At 37.9% G+C, this 25,031-nt stretch overlaps 1 protein-coding gene across 3 annotated transcripts in view; it reads left to right on the forward strand.

The window, feature by feature from the left end:
• Positions 1 to 25,031, forward strand: part of LOC145673807 (tyrosine-protein phosphatase non-receptor type 2-like) — a 281,317-nt gene that overhangs the window by 153,621 nt on the left and 102,665 nt on the right. For all 3 annotated transcript variants that reach the window (XR_014128818.1, XM_081743573.1, XM_081743574.1), the window contains exon 4: positions 21,097 to 21,230. Coding sequence is in view for 2 of the 3 variants with exons in the window: in XM_081743573.1 (XP_081599699.1) it covers positions 21,097 to 21,230 (134 nt within the window). In the remaining variant the exon portion in view is untranslated. The remainder of the gene's footprint in view (positions 1 to 21,096; positions 21,231 to 25,031) is intronic.

The following is a 25,031-nucleotide window of genomic DNA, read 5'->3' on the forward strand; positions in this document are numbered from 1 at the left end:
ATGTAATGTTGTTTACTGTGGTCATTTATTACTTGGAGGAGGCGACGGAACGCCGCCTATATCCGACTTACGCTGTTGTAAATATCACTGTTGAAAAAAAAAAAAAGAAAACAGGCAGAATAAAGTTACGAGGAATAGTAAAATTTTAATAGATTGCCGAATTTTCATGAGATTCCTTTTTCCCTCCGAAATATATTTATGAGAAAAGAAGAGGAGGAGAAAAGTACTAATTTGTTGGTGAACGTACTAGAACACTAAAATATTATAAAAGGTACTAGATCTAGTACGAAAGTACTAACGGTGGTCACACTGGAAACACTGCCATGGAATTACGATATTAGAGAGTTTTCTTTAGAACAGATGATCATCTACCCCCTCCCCGCAAGAAAAATGTACATTCAGCACAGATTATACAGCATAGGAGAAAATGTGTGCACGACGGTAATCCGTCTCCGACTCTGATGGGCCTCTGAATGGATTTACATATTTTTTCCCAGACGTTTCGTCATAAAATAAATAAATATAAATAAATAAAAGACTTCTTTTAAACATTACTGTAAGTTTTTTTTTTTTTTTACAAGCATCACTACCTTCGTGCTTTGTTCAGAGCTAGATGCTACAAGTCAGAGTACATGATAGAACTGTGAAATGAAAAGTTTCTAAAATAAGAAGCGACAGGCAAAGTTCGCATTTGTTTTTTGGAACTTGTCTTTAAGTTGTAGTAGAGACGCTTCGAATTGAACTACTCTGAGAGGAATCTTGTTACAGCTGAAATCTGAAGCAGGAATCCAGCCAACCGCAGCAAGTCAACTGATTTAGCAATACCATTATTGTACTCTTACGCTTTGTTTTTTTATTGATACCTAGAAACATCCCCGAAATGCCTTGTCTTATTCACAAATTCATAGCCATGATGTTCGTCAGTCTGACAGCATTAGCATGTTCTGGGATAGGACAACATTCGTTTGGCGAGGTTTGTTACAAATATCGTATTTCTCTGTATTTATAAAATAGCGAGAAAATCAGAGAGGGGGATATATATATATATATATAACTCAAAATACCCCCTAAAACTAAAATTAGAGCATCTTAAGAATAATACATGTAAATTATGCGTCGACTCATTTCCTATTTCTCCGATTTTGACAAATATTTTATTTGTTAATGTAATAGTAGCTCGCCGAGCGAAGTAGTACAAGTGGTAAAGCGTTGGCTTTGATGTGGGAGGTCATGGGTTCGATTCCCGCTGCCGAGCATCCTGACTGGGGTTTTCGAGGGTTTTTCTCAGTCCTACCAGGGAAATTCCGGGATGGTACCTACTAAACAGGCCCTGGCCAATACCTTCCCAAATCCTTTCCATTGTTATTGTTGTTATTATAAAATGGCCTCTGAGCTGTATCTGGTGATTGTTAAATAAATAAATAAATAATAAATAAGTGGGAAAAATACCCACGTTGTAGGGTTAGAAGACTAAGAAAAGATAGTGAGATAAGCTGAGTTTTGGTTGCCACAAGAAAGAAGTAATTCAGAAAGGGATGTTGAAGAAAGATGATCTCTGTTCGTAAGTTTATTGGATGTCAGTCCCTAACAGAGTTTTAAGAAATGTTTGAAATGTTGATACCGTCCAACCACACACTACCAGAATACATTATAGCGATAGAGAAGGCGAAAAGTGCCAGAGGAGGAGCATAAAGATATATTTATCCAGGAGTGTAGGAGTGGAATTCAAACCAGGTGTAGTTTTATTTATTTATTTAATTTATAATTCAGTTTGAGTTGTGGGTAGTTCAAGCTAAGGTGTAATGTATTGAATAGAACAAAGGCAATAACATTTTCCGATGTCACTTCAATCTTACAGAGAAAATGTTCGACAGGATTGACAAGGACGGAAGTAAGGCAGTTTCAAGAAATCCTGAAACAAATTACCAAAACTTTTTAATAAAATAATTCACGATTCTTGAGTATTAACATAGGCTGAAAGAAGACATTAAAATTATAAACACCACTGCCCTTACCAAGGATACATGATTTGCCAAAAATGCATTCATTCCTTTAAAATCAATATGTGACGTATGTCAGCGTAATCTGTGGTCAAATACTTCAAAGAATTCGGAAATATATAGAAAGTTTCCGGTGAAGAGCAGGTAATATTGAAAGGATGAAATTTGTTCATCACTAGAAGTGAACAGTTGTAAAGTAGCACCCCTCGACATAGTCAATATGTATCCTTCAAATTTCTTCAATTCTGCAGGACAGTGCATGAAAGAGAGTGCATTCAATTAAAACGTACTAAGATTACGAGTTACTGGAAGTTTCGATTTAAAAAAAAAAAAACTTTAGAGTTGCAGACTATATACCGATTTTCAGTCTAGTAGTTTTGCTATGAGATATACCTTATCTTTGTATTTGGCAAACCAGGTCTTTTACGAGCTTGGAGCACGTGAGGGCATCTAGTACAAAGTTTACCAGATATTTTGTTTATTCACAAAGATGAAAGGTATCAGTTCTAATAAATATCTCGCGTAGCGTACATGGCAAGATCAAGGTAACAGTGTGTAGAGAGAGAGAGAGAGAGAGAGAGAGAGAGAGGGGGAAGGATAACACCAAATGGAGTTTTTTTATTTATTTAATATACAAAGACTTTGCCCAAAAATATACAATACACCAAGTGCCTGATTATTGTACATGCATTTCAATTCAGTACATTCTTGATGAAGACTAATATCTAAAAACATTTTTCGCAGGGCATTTGCTGTATATTCAATCTTTAAACACGGGCGCTGGGGTAAAATCCATCCCAAGCCATTTCATTTTTGCGCTAGAAAAAGAAAAACGATTGTATCGCCCTCTGCTTATAGGTACCTTTCTGGCTGCAACTCCTGATTATATTTAGTCAAAACTCAGTCAATTTTCGTTTGTCGGTCGCGATGTGTAGATCATAAAACATTGGCTGGTGTGAAATCCACCCCGCGCGTGTATTTGTGTACTATAATTTTTTGCCAAGTTTTCAACCTATTGTTTTCAAAACCCGTGTATTTAATATACATATTTAGTTACATAGGCTATTATTATTCTGGTAAACTTTTTTTTTTAATCAGTAAGGGAGAGGACACAAAATGGACAGTGTTGCGCAAGAGGTTGTGTTGGGTGTCACAAAGAACTGCTTTCTAACGATTCTAGTGACGATTCTAACGATTCAGAAGTCATCTACATGAAAGTGGACATGACACAAATACTGAACATGACTGAACTTGTAGAGGTACGATCCGCAGAAACTAACAGCAAAAAGGAGAAGGGAGAAATATTCAAGCCTATTCGCCTATTCCAAAGATATGACCATCACTTTTTACGCTCGCAAGCCCGAAAGAGTTGTTGTTGTGATATGAACAATGCACCATGACAACAAAATTGATCTAGGCGCAAATGAGGAAAATAAACTTGTTATGATAACTGATTATAACTTACATAAAGCGGTATTGATGTTGTTGACAATCTGTGTGGAGCGTATAGTGTGTCAAGAAAGTGTAAGCGTTGACCATTTACAGTGCATGCTGAACGTTGCAAGCATAAATACTCTTGTCATTTTCAAAAACAACATTGGAGTGCAAAACCAAGTAGCCAGAAGACTATTCCTGAAGAAACTGGGTTTGCAATTTTGCAGGGCACATATTACATCTAGGCTAACTCTACATTCCCTACCTCTTCATCTCAAAGTAGCAGTCAAGCGCATCACTAGACTTGAAGATGAATCCAAAAAAAGAGAGAAAAGAGAGCTTCTGACCGTGTGAAATATGCCCGTCAAAAAGACAGGAAAACTCAATCATCATGCTGCAATTGCAACAAGTTATCTGCAGGAAGAATGTACCCCTGATTAAGACTTCTGTCTTCCACTTGATGCGTAGGGCAAATGACAGTAAATGTGAAATACAGTTAGAAAAATTTCAATTTTCATGCCATATGATATTATTCTATTTTCGTTTTACATGATATTAAAATGAACTTTTTTATATTCATTTAGTGGAGATAAAAGAAGTACATGTTTTGAACATTTGTAAGCAATTAATATTTAATGCTATTTTTCTGAAAAAAAATATTAAATGAACCTATGAAAAAACACACGGGATTGTTTAATTTATTCATTTTCTTAACATGTACACCCAGCCACAAAAGTATTCCCCCCACCCCAAAGCGCTCTAATTTCATTACTTGGGATCCAGGTAATTTGAGTTGTGAGAACGCCTAGACAGATGCAACCCAACTTACACGTAACTTTTCTTGGCACTGACAGCAGTTGGTAGACCTGATCCAGGTGTTTGTTCAGGTAAAATTGTAAAGTAGGTGACTAACAAAACAGTTCTCCATTCTAAGATGAATCTGTATGGTTCGGATCGTGTTTTCCACAGAACACCATATATTAATCTCAATATTGCTGTGTATGTAATGTATTATTTCTTTATATACTGTATGTTTTCAGAAATATAAATACTGACTATGCATTTATCAGGAAATGCTTGAAAGTAGCTGAAAATATGAAATCTAGAACAACTGCTGGAAATAAGTTTGTAAATGATTGCCTCCATTGAGAGACCTTCTCCAATTCTCTTCATTCCAACATCATTTTCTTTCTGGAGAAGAGAAGACCTTTGTTGTCACACTGAGTATGTATTGAAATTGAAAGATTTGAAAAAGTTTCAATCTGGCCAATTCGAACCCGGGTCCGCCGAACAGAATTTCAATACTCTTAACGACTCACCTACCGCGTCACTTCACCTTTTATCTAAACTTTTAGCTAGCTAAAATCGTTGCATGTAAGACTATACAAATACTATAATAAAAAGACGTTCCTTATGAGTGTCACAATGACTCACTCGAGATGTCCTTCTTTAACTCAAAAACAACTTATATAGACCTTCGTCAATGAGCAAAATGTCACGAAACGTTCTTCAAGTTGAGACTACGTCATCGTTTTTAACTGCTCCCGATTTACATTACTACTATTCTTCCTCATCGTAACTTCTGATTTCCAAAGAGGAAAAGCCGGCAGCATTTACACCGATCCCAAGAGTTTCAATATTCGCGCGCTACCCTAGCCAGCTGTTTGAAGTTGGTCATGTCCAGAAAAATTTGAGCAAGAGAACAGAACCTAATGAACCCCTGAGGGGCTTCTAACCCGTTCCTCCTCCTCCTCCTCCTACTCCTACTACTACTACTACTACTACTACTACTATTATTATTATTATTATTATTATTATTATTATTATTATTATTATTATTATTATTATTATTATTATTATTATTATTATTATTATTATTATTATTATTGATCCGTATAGTAAAACTGCAGGCTTATTTTAGTGAAAAAAATGTTATGAAAATTTAAAAAAAAATCCTTGGGCAGGGTTTGGACACACGTCAAAAGCTATTTTCATTACTAGAGTGTTGCCCTAGTACGCTCGGCCACGAAGGCTGACAGCTGTTGGCCTTAATTTTTCGCTATATGTAGGTCATGACTCTTGATGTCCTATCTGTATCGGCCAATAAGATCAGAGGATATCTGAAATTCTTGGAATCGGCGAAAATGCAAACCGGCAGACACGTAACCAGGATTTCGTAATAGCGGGGATCCGTGATGAAATATTGAGGTTACCACACCAGGGGCTGGGTCATTCTAAAGTATTTTACTGGTAAAATATTTTGGTTTGTGTAGCCAGGATTTTGTAATGAGGGGGCGTGACATGAAATATTGTGGTTACCCACAAAAGGCTCGATCAATCTAAACTATTTTACTGACAACGTACCCATGTTGGTTTGTTAGGACAATAAAATGAGGATATGTTAGTAAGTATTTTAGTAACAAACTATGAAGAAATCCCGAGTAAAAGGATATATAAAAACGGAAAAGATATAGTATTCCGAGGTCTTTCGAACTCGGTTCTTGTCTTTTCTTTTTCTTGTCTTCGTGTAATGCCGTTAAGGATAGCAACGAGATATCTTTTGTCAGTGAAAACATCCTGTATCGAAATGGATTAGTGTTGCCGCGAAATTGAAAAATTGTTTAACAAGTGTCACTGGAACCTATGTTGCCAGGCTCATATCATTGGGGATTATTGGTATTTCTTAAGTTCTACCTGAGACTCTATCTGACAGTGTTGGGCAAAATCAATTGAAATCAATTGCAATTGATCAATCAATTGAAAGTAATTGCTCTGAAAATCAATTGCAATTGATTTCAATTTGTAATTGACAATTAATTTCAATTGCAATTGAATTCAATCATAAAATTTGCAATTAAATTTTCGTCAATTGTTAATTGTTAATTGGTCACCAGGCAATTGAAACTTTTAATTGTTAATTGTAATTGTTAATTGCAATTGAAATCAGCAATTAAAACTGAAGATAAGAAGATGTGTGTATATTGTATTGTCCACTTGTTACTGTTTTACATATTTCAAATAAGGTACTTATAAGAAATGCTGCATACCTACCATCCCTTTCCCCCCCTGGGAAGAAAGTCGTGAAACTAAGTATTTTTTAAATATATTATGTTTATGGTTCTATCCCCCTCGAAAGAACTCTATATGCCCGTCATGCATACAATAGGAATGAGCACGAGCGAGTTCGAGCGAGTTTTCTTTAAAACTCGACTCGACTCGAAAAATTTCCCCAACTCGACTCGAATTCGGATCGAGTTTCCAGTCGAGTCGAGCCAATTCGAGCTAAATCCTTTGTGTAGTTCCAAGTACTACTATCTTCAAGTATCCTACATAGACAATATAATTATCAATGATACTACTACTACTAGTATAACTAATTATTATTATAACACCGTGTACCTGTATAAACATGGAATATAGGCGGTTTGTATCGGAATACTAAAAATTAGTTAACTATCGATCTCGGTAGTCAAGAAATCTTCAGGAGGCAAGGACATCGGTCACGAGGTTCTTGGTTTGAGTTCAGGAGGAGCAAGTATTCGGGCTCGAGCCAAAAATTGTTAGAAGTTATGGGACTCCAGCCAAACATGTTTAAAACTGCTCGACCCGGGTTTAGGGTTGTCAACGACTCAAGCGGCTCGCTCACAGCTCATTCACTTATCGAGCCGAACCGAGAAGTGAGCCGAGCCAACAGCTCATCCAACCGAGCCAGCTCGAGCCGAAGGCTCACACGAGCCGAACCGAACCGAGCTGATTGCTTACCCCAACCGAGCCGGTTCGAGCCATTGGCTCAGTTAAGCTGACTCGAACCCAGCCTATGGACTCGTTTCAACGGAGCTGGTTCGAGCCATTGGCTCCAATCGAGCCGAGTCGATGAGTAATCCCAACCAAGCCAGCTCAAGCTGTACGCTCAGTTGAACCGAGCCGGGCCGGTTGACATCACTATTCCGGTTGGGCTTCTACTTTGGCTAAAAAATTGGACCGTGCAGTTCTCAGCCTTGATGGTAGGAGCTACAAAAAATGATATGCAATCTAGTTTTACGTCCCACGCTTATGCCGGTTAGGCTAAAGGAGACGGTGATGATGGGAAATGAATGAAAGGAAGAAAGTGGGAGGAAACAGGAGAACCCCGATAAAATCCACGAGCACGGTGTTTGTCAACCACAAAGTCCAAACTGCGCGAGCTGGGATCGAACCAGGGACCTCAAGCACCGGAGGTGAACGTTCTACCACTGACCCACCGCGCCCCCTGGTAAGAACTACAGTATATACTTATATTGGTGCTCTCGGCGTCATTAACTTGTTCCACCACCAACGAACTTCGAGGTACTTTGTTTTGCATCTTTTGTGCGTGTTTTGTGTCGCTTTGTGCGCCTATTCCCACATTTTGTGCATCACCGGAAGTGGGGGCGCGGTGGGTCAGGGAGGGTCAAAATGGGTCTACAAATATGGCGGAACAAATTATTGCTCTTCCGCCACCAATGAATTTCGAGGTCGTTTCCTTCACATCATTTTGTGCCGTTTTGTGCGTCTACTTTCGTTTTGTGCGTCATGGGAAGTAGGTTAAAATGAGTCTCCAAGGTAGGACGAAAATGACCAAGAGTTCCGCTACTATCGAATTTCGAGGTCGTTAATTTCACACCGCGTACCCTTTTGTGCGCCTATTTCGACGTTTTGTGCGTCACTGGAAGACGGTCAAAATGGGCCTCGAATGTGGGACGAAAATGACCCACTTCTCCGCCACTACCGAATTTCGAGGTCCTTCCTTTTGCATCGACTAGTGAATGTTTCGTACTGTTTCGTGCCCCCATTTCCACGTTTTGTGCGTCACCAAAAGTGGGTAAAATGGGCTTCCAAGATGGGACGAAAATGACCCACTGTTCCGCCACTATCAAATTTCGAGGTCGTTAATTTCTCATCGCGTACCCTTTTGTGCGCGTATTTCGACGTTTTGTGCGTCACTGGAAGACGGTCAAAATGGGCCTCGAATGTGGGACGAAAATGACCCACTGCTCCGCCACTACCAAATTTCGTGGTCCTGCCTTTCGCATCGACTAGTGAATGTTTCGTGCTCTTATTTCCACGTTTTGCGCATCACCAGAAGTGTGTCAAAATGGGCCTCCAAAGTGTGACCAAAATGACCCATTGTTCCGACACTATGGAATTTCTAGGTCGTTTCTTTTGCATCGTTTAGTGCCTATTTTTTTAAAAAGTTTTCTATACCTACTTCCTCGTCTTGTGCGTCACCGGAAGTGAGTTAAACAGACCTTTAAAGTGGGAGTTAAATGGCTCACTGTTCCGCCACTATCGAATTTCGGGGTCGGTTCTTTCGCATCGTTTAGTGCCTGTTTTGTACGGTTTGTGCGTCACCAGAAGTGTGTCAAAATGGGCTTCCAAAGTGTGACGAAAATGACCCACTTCTCCGTCACTACCGAATTTCGTGGTCCTTCCTTTCGCATCGACTAGTGAATGTTTCGTGCTGTTTCGTGCCCTTATTTCCACGTTTTGTTCGTCACCAGAAGTGTGTCAAGATGAGCCTCCAATGTGTGACGAAAATGACCCACTGTTCCGACACTATCGAATTTCTAGATCGTTACTTTCTCATCGTTTAGTGCCCTTTTTTTTAAGTTTTCTGCGCCTATTTCTCGTCTTGTGCATCACCCGAGGTGAGTTAAACGGGGCTTTAAAGTGGGAGTTAAATAGCTCACTGTTCCGCCACTATCGAATTTCGGGGTTGGTTCTTTCGCATCGTATAGTGCCTGCTTTGTACTGTTTTGTGCTCCTATTTCCACTTTAGTGCGACAACGAAAATGGGTCAAAATGGCCTACAAGTATAGCGGAATAACTTAATGCTGTTCCGTCACCATCGAATGTGGAGGTCGTTTTCTTCACATTTTTATGCATGATTTGTGTCGCTTTGCGCATCAGTGGGAGAGGGTCAAAATGGACCTTGAAAGTGGAATGGATATGTCTTTTTCTGCCATATTTGTAGGTCGTCTTTGACCCACTTTCGTTGGCCTACAAAACGTGAAAATATGCGCAGAAACGGTAAAAACATGCACTAAACAATGCGAAAAAGCGACCTTGAAATTCGATACTGGTAGGGGAGAGGATCATTTTTCTTCCCACATTGAATGCCCATTTTGACCCACTACCATTGATTCACAAAACGTGGAAATAGGTTTACAAAACGGTAGAAAACACGCACAAGATGATGTGAAGGAAACGACCTCGAAATCGTTCCTGACGGAACAGCATTAACTTGTTCCGCCATATTTGTAGGATAACATTAACTCATTTCCGGTGACGCACAAAACGAGGAAATAGGCTCACAAAACGACACAAAAAATTTCCACGTAATTAAGCTAAATTTCCATTTAAGTTTGTAAGCTTAATTATATGGAAAATTTTATACATTTTTCCTTTACGTTGGTCTACTTTACGTTGATTTGGGACTTTTAAATTTTATTCAGTTTTCCACTGAAAAGTATCTATAATTCAACAAGGAAATAATTATTAATTATAATTATTATCTATATAATTGAATTCATTGTAATTTGTTCCATAACAAACACTTTACCATTTCGTACTAGCTGTTATGCCCGTTCTTCGCATGGATCAGATAAAATATCAATGTAAACGAATTGAACAACGGGAGAACAATTAAGAAACAATTCTAAAATTGGATATATTTTGTGTGAATATATGTCCAACAACGTACATGTGTTTTCATTGGGAAGGCCGGTGTCGGGCTGAATTTGAACGTATACAATATCGGGGGTGTCACTATACATCTGAGCAACCCCAATAAATATGGATTTGACACAAATTCTACTACTTTTACATGTCCCGGTGAACCACCCTTCAGACCCCCTTGGTTCGTATTGTGAAAAAATCTCCTCTGGCCCCCACCAACCCCAACCAATACCGCGAAAACTATGAATGTGACACTGACATCTGCCATTTTCTACTACTTTTTACATATGCCGGTAAAAGTCCCTATAATCCTCTGGTTCCAATTTTGAAAAAAACAATGCCTCTGGCCCACAGCCGATAGGGGCTGTATTTGGAAGTCAACGCCTGTGGAAGTATCACCATTCATCTCAGCGACAGCAAAAACTATGGATTTGACACTAATATCGGTCACTTTCCATTATTTTTACATGTCTCGCAATTCCCCAACCCCGATGACTCCCGGCCCGCATACAATGGTGGCTAAATTTGAAAATCATCGCTAATGAAAGTATCACCATTGATCTCAGCTACCGCGAAAACTACGGGTTTGACATCGGTCATTGTGGATTATTTTTACATGTCTCGTGATCTCTTTATAATGCCCCCCCCCCTCTTTCTTAGCTGAGGGGGCTAAATATGAAAGTAAACGCCGTCTTGAGTTTCACCATGGAGCTCAGCTATCCCGAAAACTATGGATTTGACATTAATATCGGTCATTTTTGATTATTTTTACATGTCTCGGAATTCCCCCCTCTGGTGACCCAAGGCCCGCATACAACGGTGGGTGAATTTGAAAGTCATCGCTAATGGTAATGTCGCCATTGATATCAGCAACCGCGAAAACTATGGATTTGACACTAATATCGGTCATTTTGGATTACTTTTACGTTTTGGTATCCCCCCCCCCCCGTTGACCCACGGCCCGCAGCCGAACACGGTGAATTTGGAAGTTAATGCGATCGGAGTTTCACCATTGATCTCAGCGACCGCGAAAACTATGAAATCGACACTGATATCGTTCTAATTTTACATGTCCCGGTAAACGCCCCCCTGAGACCCCCTGGTTCGAAATTTGTTGAAAACGCTTTGCCTTGGTGTGGGACCTGGACCAAGGTATCTTTGACCAAAATTTGGTAACTCTCGGTCGACTTTTCTGGTCCCCAGGCCGGTCCCGGTAAACGGCCCCTGGAGACCCCCTAGTAAGGAATTTAAAAAAAACTCTTCGTCTTGGTCTGGGGCCTAGACCAAGCTACCCTTGACCAAATTTTGAAAAGTTTCGGTCCAGTCGTCTCGTCCACAGGCCGCACAAAGATAGACAGACAGACACACGAACAAATTCTATTTTATTTATATAAGAAAGGTCAGATCCGCCGTTATTGTATTAGTGCGGTGCTTGAGCGATTGATCGTGGAAATTCAAACTCTGATGAGTGATAATTTTATAGGCTTGTTTTATTACAAGTTTAAACTCTTTAGTCAGTAGAGAAGAGGGCGTGAATCATGGGTTAGAGTTGATGACAATGGGTTTTGGTGGGTCTGTGGGTCACTGGGTAAGAGTGGTTTATGGTGGGTGGTGAGTCAGAGTGGGTCACGGTGGGTCTTGGGTCACGACTGGTGGTGAGTCAATTAGTCGTGGCTAAAGTTTTCATTGCCCCACGCCCTCTCTGAACTACAGTGTTGAAAATTAATCAGTGAAAATCAATTGCAATTGATCAATCAATTGAAAGTAATTGCTGTGGAAATCAATTGCAATTGAATCAATTGCCAATTAATTTCAATTGCAATTGAATTACAGAATTCAATTGCAATTACTTTCCACTGCAATTACTTTCAATCAATTGATCAATTGCAGTTGATTCTCCTTTTTCAATGGCCAACTGCAATTAACAATTAACCATTACTTATTTCAATTGTTAATTGCAATTAACAATTAAATTTACAGATTAATTGTTAATTGTTAATTCAATTGAAATTTGCCCAACACTGCTATCTGATCGTCATTTGTAGTCCATAGGATTAGCATTGAGCTAGATGTAATTCAGAATGCTCCGTTACAATAATATCCATTTTTAACTTGACTCCCCCCTGTTTCCCTCACACAAAGCTCCTCATAAGAAAGAGTAACCAAACGCTTGCTGTAGCTTTATATTTGTAACACTGGTTCTTCTTTTTCTCGTTTCTTTTTGTTTCATCTTTCCTTAATGTTTTTTCATTTCTGCTCTCGAAGGGGGGAGGGGTACGAACCCCCCGGCCCCATCCCTTGGCTACGTGCCTGCGGCAGATATTATTTTCGCATTCTTTGAATTGCATCAAGACGTGTAGAAAAAGAAAATTCTATTTTTATCTTTCGTAACTACTAGTTTATTATTTTATCTTTGTATGAGGAATTTGTGGTAGATTGGCAAATTATGAAACTTCTATGGCAAAGACACGGGTTCGAATCCCGTCGTGGCAGCGCCGTAACTTTCTGGGGAGGAAGGAAACATTAATACATGTATTTGCGTCCCCTTGAAAAACTAGTTTTCCTAATTCTTGGGCCATCACTTTCCGCCCTTCTCTTACTCTTCCTCTGTATGGGTCCCTGGAGGTCTGCGGGGTCGTTACGACAAATTAAGGAGACACTATTGACAAACCTGACAATAATATACGAATATATATTATTTCTAGGGCCCCTAATAGTAGACAAGTTTTACTGAAATGGGCTCACGACTCATTTTTGTTTTATTTACCTTTTGTGTGCTGTTCTGTTTATGTAATGTAGTGAACCTGTTTGATGCTTCACTTATAATTTCATGTTCGTATCGTATATGGAGTAAGACAATTTTGTCTTAAAATGGGCCCCCCTCGAACGGCGTGGAGCTTCCCTGGGGGCAGTGGAAATTCCAAGTTGCGGCCCTGCGACGTGGCAATCATTTCTTTCTTAATTGGAAGGTATTGTTTACGTAATTGATTTTGTAATTCTGTTATTCCTTTATTATTATTATTATTATTATTATTATTATTATTATTATTATTATTATTGCAAAGTCGAGATTTGGCTACAATTTTAGATTTTATGAATTTTCTGATTGGATTTCAAGTCTTTTTGTTGAATAATCAACGCACTCCACTTTAGGAGGTTTGGGGGAGGGATATATTATCATCCTGTTGCTTTTTATTTGTTTACTTGCACGCTGCACCAAGCCTGGATAGTACATTTCACCTTTCTACAGTGACTCAAAAAAGTATTCATACACCCAAAAATTTCGTCGTGGATGAGTTATATGAGAGAGCAGAAAATTGAAAGTTATATTGAAACAAAGAGACGGAAGAGCACTAACAGTTGCATGAGTTGAAAATCTGCCAAGACTAAAAGGAGACAAACACATTGTGAATCACTCAATTATGATACTCAAAAAAGTATTCATACAGAGGGACTGTTATCCTGTTCTGTGCCTTGAACACTTGTACTGTTCAACTCGAGCAATCGTACTGTACCTGCATTATCCGTGACCTGCAGCTCATTGCATGTCTGTTAGTCTGCTCTTGTTGTGAGTGCTAGTAGTCAAAATGGGAAGCAAGAAAAGTGAACTTTCCTTGACGCAACGTGATGGGGTTGTTTCTCTTTATAAAGAAGGTAGGAGTTATCGTGAAATTGCAAAAACTCTCTCAATTAGATTTGGTACTGCAGTTCCATCATAAAGAAGTATAAAGAAACTGAAACAACAGATAATAGACGAAGATCAGTACGCCCAAAAGTGCTTAAATGCCGTGACCAACGGAAAGTAATCAATTTAGCACGAAAATCACCCTTCAGAAGTGCTGTGTCTTTGGCTGAAGAAATCGCGTCAACATCTATTTGCAGTGTGAATCCTCGAACTATACGAAATATACTATATAGTGCCAATTTTCATGCTAGGACAGCCAAAATTAAAAACATACATCTCAGAAGTAAACCGACAAAAGCGCCTAAAATTTGCTAACGAATACCATACTAAACCTAACGAATTTTGGGATACTGCTGTATTTTCCGATGAATCGAAGTTTAATATATTCAGATCAGATTGCAAAAGATGGGTATGGTGAGAGCCAAACAGTGAATTGCAATCGCAACATATTATCCCTACAGTAAAACACGGAGGAGGAAGTGTGATGGTTTGGGGATGCATGGCGTATTCTGGAGTGGGAAACTTAGTTTTTATTGTACGGGTCATGAATGCTAATAAGTATATTAGTATGTTGCGCTTTAACTTATCAAACAGTGTGCAGAAGTTGGGTCTTGACAGAGTATTTGTTTTCCAACAGGACAATGACCCGAAGCACACCGCTCTGAAAATTAGGGAATTGTCACTGTACAACGCTCCATAACGGCTTCTGACTCCTCCACAAAGCCCAGATGTCAATTCTATCGAACACTTGCGGGATTATCTCGACAACACCACCCGTATAGTACAGAAATGCCGTCCTTCGAACAAGGAAGAACTACAAAAGATATTTTTGGACGAGTGGTCTAAGATTTCCCCAGAAATGACCAAGACGCTTGTTCGGTCCATGCCAAGGCGTCTCGAGGCAATGATTTGTTTTAAAGGTATGCACACAGAATATTAAACACTCGATTTTCTAGTACAGATTGTTAGAACTCGTCAAGATTTGTAGTTCGTGTTGCTGTATGAATACTTTTTTGAGTAGAGAAAGTACATTTATTTATTTTTGTCATCTAAATATTTCTTCTTTTGATATTTTTTGTACAAACAATAAATTATGTACATTTTCAGATGATTGTAACATTGTTTTTATTTAACCTTTATATATAATCCTAGTCAAAAACTTTGTGTGTATGAATACTTTTTTGAGTCACTGTATATCTACGGGAAGTACCCTAAAGGTTGTGATGATCATAAGAGAATAAGTAAATAAGTGATGAGATCAATGAACTTTGCGTATTAACAACATTTAAAGTATCAGGTTGTCAGAAAAGTCATGACGCATTTCGGTAAAATGTGACAAATGATGGTTTGTGGATATACTAGAGTTATTCGGATCATGCAATAGTTTGTCATGAATAACTAAGATGTTGGGCGTTTTGTTTAGTAATATTGCCCTTTGTTTGGTTTGGTTTTACAGATTTGATCAGAGATGGCATGGGTCAATGAAAACTTGACCCTCCACCCACCGCGACCCACTCTGACCTATGATCCAAAACCCAACTTGGCCCACTCTGACCCACTATCCACCATGACCCACTCCGACCCACCACTCACCATGAACCACTGACCCACCAAAACACATCGTCATCAACTCTGACACATGATCTACGTCCTCTTTTCTACCGACTAAAGAGTTTATACTTGTAATAAAACCAGGTTCTCAAAATTAACTAATCGGAGTTTGAATTTCTACGGTCAATCCCTCAGGCACCGCTCTGTTACAGCAATGATGAATCTGACCTTTGCGATATAAAATGGTAAAGTGTTTGTCATGGGCAAAATTACGATGAATTTCAATTAAATCATCATGGTCTAATTATTTCCTTGTTGAATTATCGATACTTTTCAGTGGAAAAACGGATGAAATTTGTAAGTCCTAAATCAAGGTACGTAGACCAACATACAGAAGCTTACATTACAGATTTTGTCTATTTTTCTCACAAATTTATAGGTTGATTGTCCTGTGCTTTCAGCGCTCCATATAATAAACAAGCTTCGGCAATTATTATAAAGCGCATAGTAAGCATATATGGATATATGATGCGAAGCACTGTATTTTTTGTTGTGTTGAATTGATTTTGAGTTAAACGTCTCTTTCAGCAGCGAGGCTATATGAAACATGGACCTACCCCATGCCGTAAACGTCGCCAACCCCTATCGGCCCACTTGCGGGTAAACGTCGATCGTCAAAATAGAGACGAGTCGAAGGATTGCCGCTAGTGTCCCACTGCCGGCAGGGTTTCGTCGAGTCGAAACAGATATCTCGCGTCGGGGTGTTGAAGTTAGAGCCGCGTAGCAGCGAGGACATCGTTTTGGTTCGCGCTCCTTCGATTCGTTGCGGACAATCGTGAGGGGACCAACACGGACTATCGCCACTCATGCGGTATTGTTATATATTATGCGGTTATTATTATATATTATTTTTTCCTGACGAATTGTTCCTAAAGTGAGCTCCGGGGGTCAAGAATAACCTCTGCCTCAACATCATGAAGTGAAAAATCTTGAGTGACATAATTGTATGAATTTAGATGGGAACTGTCGTCGATAATTACAAAGTGAGTATGGGGGAACTATGAAAATAAAGTAAATAGACACACGTCATTTTGTTATAAAATTACATGGCGAAGGAATTTTATCTTATCCCAAACAGTTATCGTCTCATATATACGGTTAAAAGAGCACTCTGATTGGCCAAATTAAAAAGATCTCAACGATTTATCCCTTTACAAGCGACGTCTCCTTCATCGCCTCCCTGGCGAAGTCGGAAGAACACCCGCCCAGTAATAATAAGGTTGGTGATTCGAGGCCCCTCCGGGGTACTGTTTTGCTACGTTTTCAGCGTTTTCTAGACTTACTTTAATGTAAACAAATCACACATAGCCGATTTAACATATTTTGGGGGAGTAATTTTATGGTTCATTGGCGTTTTGTCGCGTCAGAAGATGCTGTCTACAATGCAGTGAGCAGAGAGTATCCGTGGGCCATAGTGAGTGGTGGGTCACGGTGGATGATAGGTCGCAGTGGGTCTCATGCTGTTGACCCACGGACCCACTCACAAAACTCGATCAATTTGACCCACTCTAACTCTGGATTTGACACCACATAGAAAATGGAAGACCAAAAATTGCGTATTCACCATATTTTATTGTTTTACTTCAGGCAAGGGAAGAACGCGCGAATAGTGTTCGTGATTTTTACTGTCCTCCATGTTTCTGTGCTTTTGTCCCTGTTCTTAAAGAGTTAGTGGAAAAACTGTAAAAGTGAGTAAAACGCGTCAAAATAGGAAACGAGGTATTGTCCAATGCCGTTCGTTAAATTAACAAAAGAATAATCCAGTGCCCTGAAACACCAGATTCCAATCAATATAAGTATCTGTCCAATGCCGTGCCGTGAAAAATCAGGGCCTGAGACGAGAGCATACAGCAGCGCTTTCGTACATATGTGTTGTCAATTTAAAGTTGACTTCTCTGGACTATTCCTTCTGCATAATACTTCACTATTTTATCATGACTGAAATCAGAAAGTTTCAGCATTATTACACTGGAATGGTAAAAGTGTGTAATTACTGAATTCACTGCAGCTCCATTTTCTTTCTTCTCCCAGAACAGTGATGTGTTAGAGTAGTGGTTTAAGCGTTAGTTTCATAGTGTTGGGGACGCGAGTTCGATTCCGGCTGTGGCAATTCACTAAATTTTTACAATCTACAAAACTGATACTTCTAATGTATACTAACATGAAAAATATTCAATTTCTCTGGGTCTAAGAGTTGAGACAACTTCCTTTACAGGCGAAATGCCAATAACGCAGAATTACGTCATCCGTATCAACCTTCGTAACTCTGGCAAGTAACGTGTTTGGACAAGAATTGATGAACACATAAGGGCTAAACACGTCCTTACTGCTGTAGTATGGGCCAAAAATGAGTTCCGAGGAATTGTTCGTAGCTGTGCACAAATTGCAAATTGTGATCGAACTTACGATAGGGATCGCTAGTCACGAGAATGATCCTATTTAAGGTGTCACCTCATCTTTCTAGTTAGAAGAAGGGCGAAGCAAAATGCATTACTGTTATTAGGTAACAAATATTTATATTCCATTTCTTGTTGTCATAACATGATAATTCTATCTGTAAAGCCATAAACGTAATAATATTATTGCGTTCATGTGTAAACCTAAGAAACATCTGACATACTCTATATCTTTTCTGTTCTTATGGATATCTTCGACTATGTTACTTTTTCTTTCCATTGTGGTATTATTATTATTATTATTATTATTATTATTATTATTATTATTACCAAAGTAGCGGCAATGGAGTTTCTTACTTTAACATTTTTTTAAAAAACAAATCTTCCCAACCGGAGTATTGTTCGCCATTGGCACCTCATGTCCTTTCGACGCATTCCAAACACTACAGGAACACGAACACAGAAATACTGAAGACAATTAAAATTCCGACCTTGCTCTACAGAGGAATTCGAACCCCAGTAGATTGCGCCTCATGATCAGAAGCCGAACGCCCGGGATCACTCTGCTAGTGCCACCAGTCCAATTTGCCACAAATTCCTCATATGAATATAAGAAAAAAAAGTAGTAGTTATGGACATAAACATAGAATTGTCTATTTCTACACTTGTTGATACAATTCAAAGAATGTGAAAATAATTTCTGTCGTCTTTTCTTCTTTGGAAATTAGAAGTTATGGTAAAGACGAAATGTAAATCGGGACCATCCCTGCGACCGATGACCAGTGTCGTAACTTAGATTCTTTTCTGGGTGGCAGGCATTAATAAGCTGTTTTGGGCTCCCTAGAAAAAGTTGATTTTCTAGTTATAGGGCCCGTCTCTCCAACTTTCTCTTAATCTTTATGTCCCCCCCCCCCCGAGCCTGTGGCCCTCCTACATGGCAAGGTCTGCGGTTTCGTTAGTTACTCTCTGAGCCCATTCCATACATGACAAAATTATTAAGGGGACAATATTGATAAATATCAAAGCCATACGAATAAATATTACTGAAATGGGTCCACGACTTATTTTTTGTTCTGTTTACCTTTTGTGTGCTGTTTTGTTTATGTAATGTAGCGACCCTATTTGATGCTTCGTTTCTAATTTCATGTTTGTATCGTATATCTAGTAAGAAACTTTTGTCTGAAAATAGGTCCCCTCGAACGGCGGGGAGCTTCTCTGGAGGGGGGGCAGTTGCCCCCTGCCTCACAAGTTATGGCTCTGCCAATGGCGTAGCGTCAACTTGAAGAATGTTTCGTGATATTTTCCTCATTGTGCAACGTCTATATAACTTATTTTTGAGTTAAACAAGGAAATCTCGAATAAGTCATTAAGACACACACAAGTTGCTTATATTTTTATTTTGTTTGTATTTGTTTGTTTTTGTTATATTTGAGTATCTTGTTTATATTTTTTCCATGAAACGATTTTAACTAGGTATTAGTTTGGATGGAAGTTTAAGTAGAGTAGTAGGTGAGTGATTAGCGCATTGAACTTGTATTTCGTGGACCCGGATTCGAATCCCGGCCAGGCTGAAACTTTTTCAAGTGTTTGTTTCAATTTCAAATTCAATGCATACTCAGTGTGACAAGCAAGATCTTCTCTCCTCCAGAAAGAAAAAAGATGTTGGAATGAGGAGAATTGGAGAATGTCTCTCAATGGAGGCAATCATTTACAAAGTTATTTCCAGCAGTTGTTCTAGATTTGATATTTTCAGCTACTTTCAAGCATTTTCTGATTCTTATGTAATCAGTGTTTTTATTTCTTTGAATATACAGTATATAATAAATATATACATTACATACACAGCAATATTGAGATTAACATATGATATTCATTGAACAACACGCTCTGAACCAGAGAGATTGATCTCAGAATGGAGAAATGTTTCATGCGTCATATACTCACAATTTTACTTCCATACAGACTTGACTCAATGTTACCAACTGCTGTCAGTGCCAAGAAAAGTTACGTGTAAGTTGGGTTGCATCTGTCTAGGCGTTCTCACAACTGCAAAAGTCCTGGACCCCAAATAATGAAATTAGAGCACTTATTGGGGGAGATACTTTTGTGGCTGGGTGTACAATCACTAGATACACTCGCTAGAACTTTAAACACATTTATTAAAGTATTTTATAACAATATATGAAAAGTATAACATAAACAGAAAAGTAAAAATATTTTTCTTTAAAAATGGCGATGAAATCAAAAATGTACCAGAAAAAATGATCATATCTCGTAGGGAAGCTCAATTTTTCATAATTTCAGTCTTACATTCGAAATACATACAGTAATTTTTATGTAAAAAATATATCAGATGGGGTGTAAAACACGTGCGTTTAAGTCCTAAAATTTAGCACGTGTGCATGAGGGTGAAAGAGGATAAATCAAGAGGAGAAGGTCAGTTTCATATTTAAAGTTGGAAAAAATAAGAGAAACCACATTAATATTTTGGATAAATGGCTAAGTGAGTAAAAGAAGGAATATTGTAACCATAGTGTATAGATGTACCAAATTTTTACAGCGTTGCGTTAATATCTTTCAGAAGATATATGATAAAAAATGGTTATTAAACCAAGCAGGGACATGCAACAGATACACGCTTATATGAATTTTTAGCCGAATGTACAATGCCTTTTCAACCAGCATTTGTTCGTTTGTAACGCTTTTCATTTTGTGTGAGAATCGCAGAAGCTAAAACATTTTGAAATCATTATTTCTTTCCTTTTTGCAACGAAGAATGTACTGTTGATGCTAAAGAGTATCCAGTTGTTTCTTCAGACGGTTGTCGCTAGTGAACTCTTGATAAAAGTGCGTGACAACAATACATTTTGTCATTTCTAAAGCGTAACTGGGAAAATCGCCAAAACGAACGATAACACATTCAGGCTTGCCAATTTATTATTTTTCGAACTGCTCTTTTCTGTGTATCGTTAACCTACGCGTATGTAGATTTGAATGTTCCAATATAAATCATGCTCTCATTGGAAGCATTACAATATAAATCATGCCTTACCCTGTTTTAGTGATATTCTCTTTCTTTCCAACATACTGTACTCCTGCAAGTCACCACCTCTAGTGTGATATTCTTTTGTTAAAAGCAACATAAAATATGATAGAGCATAATTCAACTACAATCCATTATTTGAGTTTTACTCCCAGATTGAATATTCCTTGTTAAACTATTGAACTCCAGTAAAGCTGTAACTGTATTATAATGGTGTTGGTTTCTTTGCAGGTGAAATGTCATCAATACTGGCCATTGGGTGAAGTAAATGGAGCAGACGACACTCTTGTTTTAACAGATGTTGGCCTGCAAGTACAATACATATCGGAAAAAGCAGCTTCGTATTACACTACACGAACGTTAAGGTAATATTAACTAGCAAACTAGTAAAGTAAAGTAAGATTAGAATGAACTTCCTGTAGTCAAGCTGTATCACAAAGGCCCAGATGCTCCGAAGTCTGTTGTTTCTGAGATTTAAGTTTCCCCCCTTTTAAGAATATCTTAAAAGAAAGAAAAAAACAACAACTAAATTTTGCCTTTTAATGTGTTTTTTAACACAACCATAAATTTCGGATTTCTGTAATAGGTGTAGCAATTAAGGAAATTACTGTGCAATAAGCAGTACTTGTTACGTAAGTTCTTTAATTTACAAACTCTATCTATGATAATTCTAATGAACGAAATTGTACTGTTAAATTTTCAGTATAATTACCACTGTGACATATCCTTCGATCAGAAGATTTCTGTTTCTCATTAGTACTGTAGTGGTTTTAGAAAAAACGAAACTATAAACCATTCATTGGAATCGGAGAAACATTACACCCACAAATCGTTATATGCGTAAGAAATAAATATATAAATAAAATCACAAAAAGAAGAATACACACAAAATAGGGATTTGCTATAAAAAATTAAAATCAGTGCGTAAATTTACATACACTGGACTCAATATCATACCTGTGCTTGTTGGTCTAGTGCTCTAGGTCTCGGGTTCGGTTCCCGGTAGGAGAGCGTTGAAATTTAAAGGAATTATGGTGGTTCGCATTCCACCTTAAACTGTAGTTCTATGTTTCATACAGCCTCGGTGCTGAAAAGGGAGTTAAACTTCAACAGACAAATAAAGTACTCATGTCAGAATATAGCATTTACCAAATGCCCACACTTTTATTTTACGCTAGATCCAAAAACTTTCTTTGGTATGTGCCAGAGAAACTGAAGTTCATATCTTTTTTATTGCTGTAGTATGATGTATGTACACTCATGTTCAAAATGATTTCGCATATCTATAACTGTCTTTTTGTAAGAATATAATTTGATAATGATTGTGCAGAGTAATTTTATTACTGATACTATGTGTATAATCGGGAAATGTATATTTGTGGTAAATTTCATAGGAAAAGAATTATAAATACGAAAATTAGAATGAGAAAAAGAAATTATTGCTAAATGGACAAGAAAGTTTTATTTTCGTTTTATTGTTCTTATTTACTGCTCTTTTGACGTGAAATTTACCACATAAATGTCTTTGCCGATTATACACATACTAACATTATAAGAAATACCGGGCGAATTCGTTATCAAATTATATTCTTACAACAACATATTTATAAACACGCGACAATAATTTTGGACATGAGTGTACATCTTTCAAGCGTCGTGTGTCAGCTCTCTCTCTTATATATTAGAGAAAGAGACGTGACTGAGGCATCATCCTCCAGATCATACTCCAATAGGTAGAAACGTGAAATTTAGACACAAAATTCATTTTGTGGACAAAGCAAGCAATTTTGAATTATTTTTGGAAGCACATATCTTAAGGAAAGTTCAAATTCTTTGGCAATACTATTTTATCTCACGAATCTCTAAAGTCAGAAAGATGGAACTTGACATATAGATTTCCCATTGAAAACAACTGGTCACATGGTTTAGGGTTTTTGAAAATTTCTCGCCTAAAAAGAAAAGGGGGACCTTTATACAATATTCAAGTGTTCAGCTGTTTATTCAAAAACTGCTGAATGGAAGGATCCACTTAAGTTGGAGGTGCGAAATTTGGTATTTAAACTCTCAACAAAAATAAGGGGAATACTTGTTTCAGCGTTCCGAATATTTTACTCCTAAGTAGGAGGGAAGTCGGATGTGTGAAATTCGGTATTGCAACTCTCAACTAAAGGTAAACTCTAGTGCAGGCAGTAAGGAGGATCACGCGAAATATTTGTATGCCGTTAGTCATCGTTACCAGCTAAGATGTTAACGGATTGACGTCATTAACGAACTCAGCCGAGTTATTCTTTCTAGTTATATGCTGCAGAATAATATAATAATAATAAATTCCCTTATAAGTATGGAATTGCCTTAATGAATTCCCTTATAGCCAGGGCCTAAAATTCAATGAAATCACAGCTCCACACTGGTAAAAAATTTATATAGTATAGAAATACTAATTCAGTCAGCATTTGTTTTGACATATAATCAGTGTTCTGTCCAGTACATCATGTTTACCTGCGACCAAAAATAATAATAATAATAATAATAATAATAATAATAATAATAATAATAATAATATAATTATTATTATTATTATTATTATTATTATTATTATTATTATTATTATTATTATTATTATTATTATTATTATTATTATTATTATGTAAGAAAATTTTGCCATCCAGAGCAAACAAAATTAAAGGCACATTAGAATATATATTTAATTGTATTGTATTAAACCATAAAATACAGGAAACAAACCGGTAAGAAAAATAGTCACACTGGAAGAAAAAGTCACTTTTTCTTGCATAAGAATTTCACTGTCATTTTTTCGTGATCATCACGCTGTCTCAGTCTGTTTTCTGCCGAGGCAAATACACCGTTTTACCAGGGCTATTCCTTTGACTTCCTACTAACTTCAAAACGCCCTTCCTTTCTGGGCAGCCATTTCATAACAGCAGGGGTTGGGCTAAAATCTTCCAACGGACCCATATTTATATTAACGTGAAGGTAATTTTTCACAGTAGTGGGAGCCAAAGAGAGTCTGTTATCTGTTTTCAATACGTTGTAGTCACTTATAAATCTTTCAACATCGGAAGAAGATGGCGGGCTAGACTTGTTCACAGAGCATGAAATGACTGATTTCCACAGATTTTCATGAAAAGGCTTTTAGCGTCCAGACCTTTCAACATACTGCATGGTGATGCCTCTCTATATTGCATTGCGAACTGCAAAAGATTTGTATCAGGACAAATAACTTTGTGGCATTCTCTTAGGGCATCATCAGTTACATCCTCTTGCAAAACACGCAAAGTCTCCAAAGCAACAATACTGTCTTCGTACAGCAAACGCTGACAAATAAAGTTAATTATGGAATCCAGGACTTCGTAGCGTACTACAGTAAAATCTCTTTTCTCACTGACATATTTGTTATGGGATTTATTGCGACGTGTGTTACGATGAAGTTGAATACCATGTAATGAGTACTGTATTTCTCCGTTGACGTTCTCTTGCACACGTTCGTTTAAACAAGTTTCTTCCCACCCGTCTAACAGAGGTTTCTCTTTCATACTCTCCAATTGTGCTAGAGTTCTATTTTTATTTGTTATTATGTCCAAAAGAAACATTTCATCACTCTCAAACTCCTGCTGGCAGTTCTTGAAAACATATAGAGCGTCTGTCACAAGACACAGAAGATAAAGGCGATCTACTTCTATCCATTTACGCAGATGACCATTGGCTTCATTAAATCCATGGCTTTCCGTTTGCAAGTAAAGGCAGCTTGGATACCAATTTTTTTAGGAGAGTAGTGAGCATACTGAATGAAAATTCTGTCCACATGACGTCAAAATAATCTGGGTAGTGCAAAACTTCTAAGTTATTTTCTGAAGCTACCATCGTTAAACCTTTCGTTCGCTGCCCTGAAGAGTAATAGAAAGCACACAGTCCAGATGCTGCTTGTATGAGAGATAAAACTTCTTGGACATTCTTGGTGACATCTTTCCATGCTAAATTAATGCGATGGGCAGCACACCAAATTTTCAACAGAGGCAACGTTTTACCTGAAGCAACCCTTTCATCAGTTAACAATTTCCACATTCCTTTATATTTTCCTATATTCATGTTTTCACCATCAGTAACTATCAAAGTTACTCTGGGAAATAGTTCTTTCCATGGCATTA

The sequence above is a fragment of the Thermobia domestica genome, chromosome 17 (genome assembly GCF_964235325.1).
Source record: "Thermobia domestica chromosome 17, izTheDome1.hap1.1, whole genome shotgun sequence".
NCBI lineage: Eukaryota > Metazoa > Arthropoda > Insecta > Zygentoma > Lepismatidae > Thermobia > Thermobia domestica.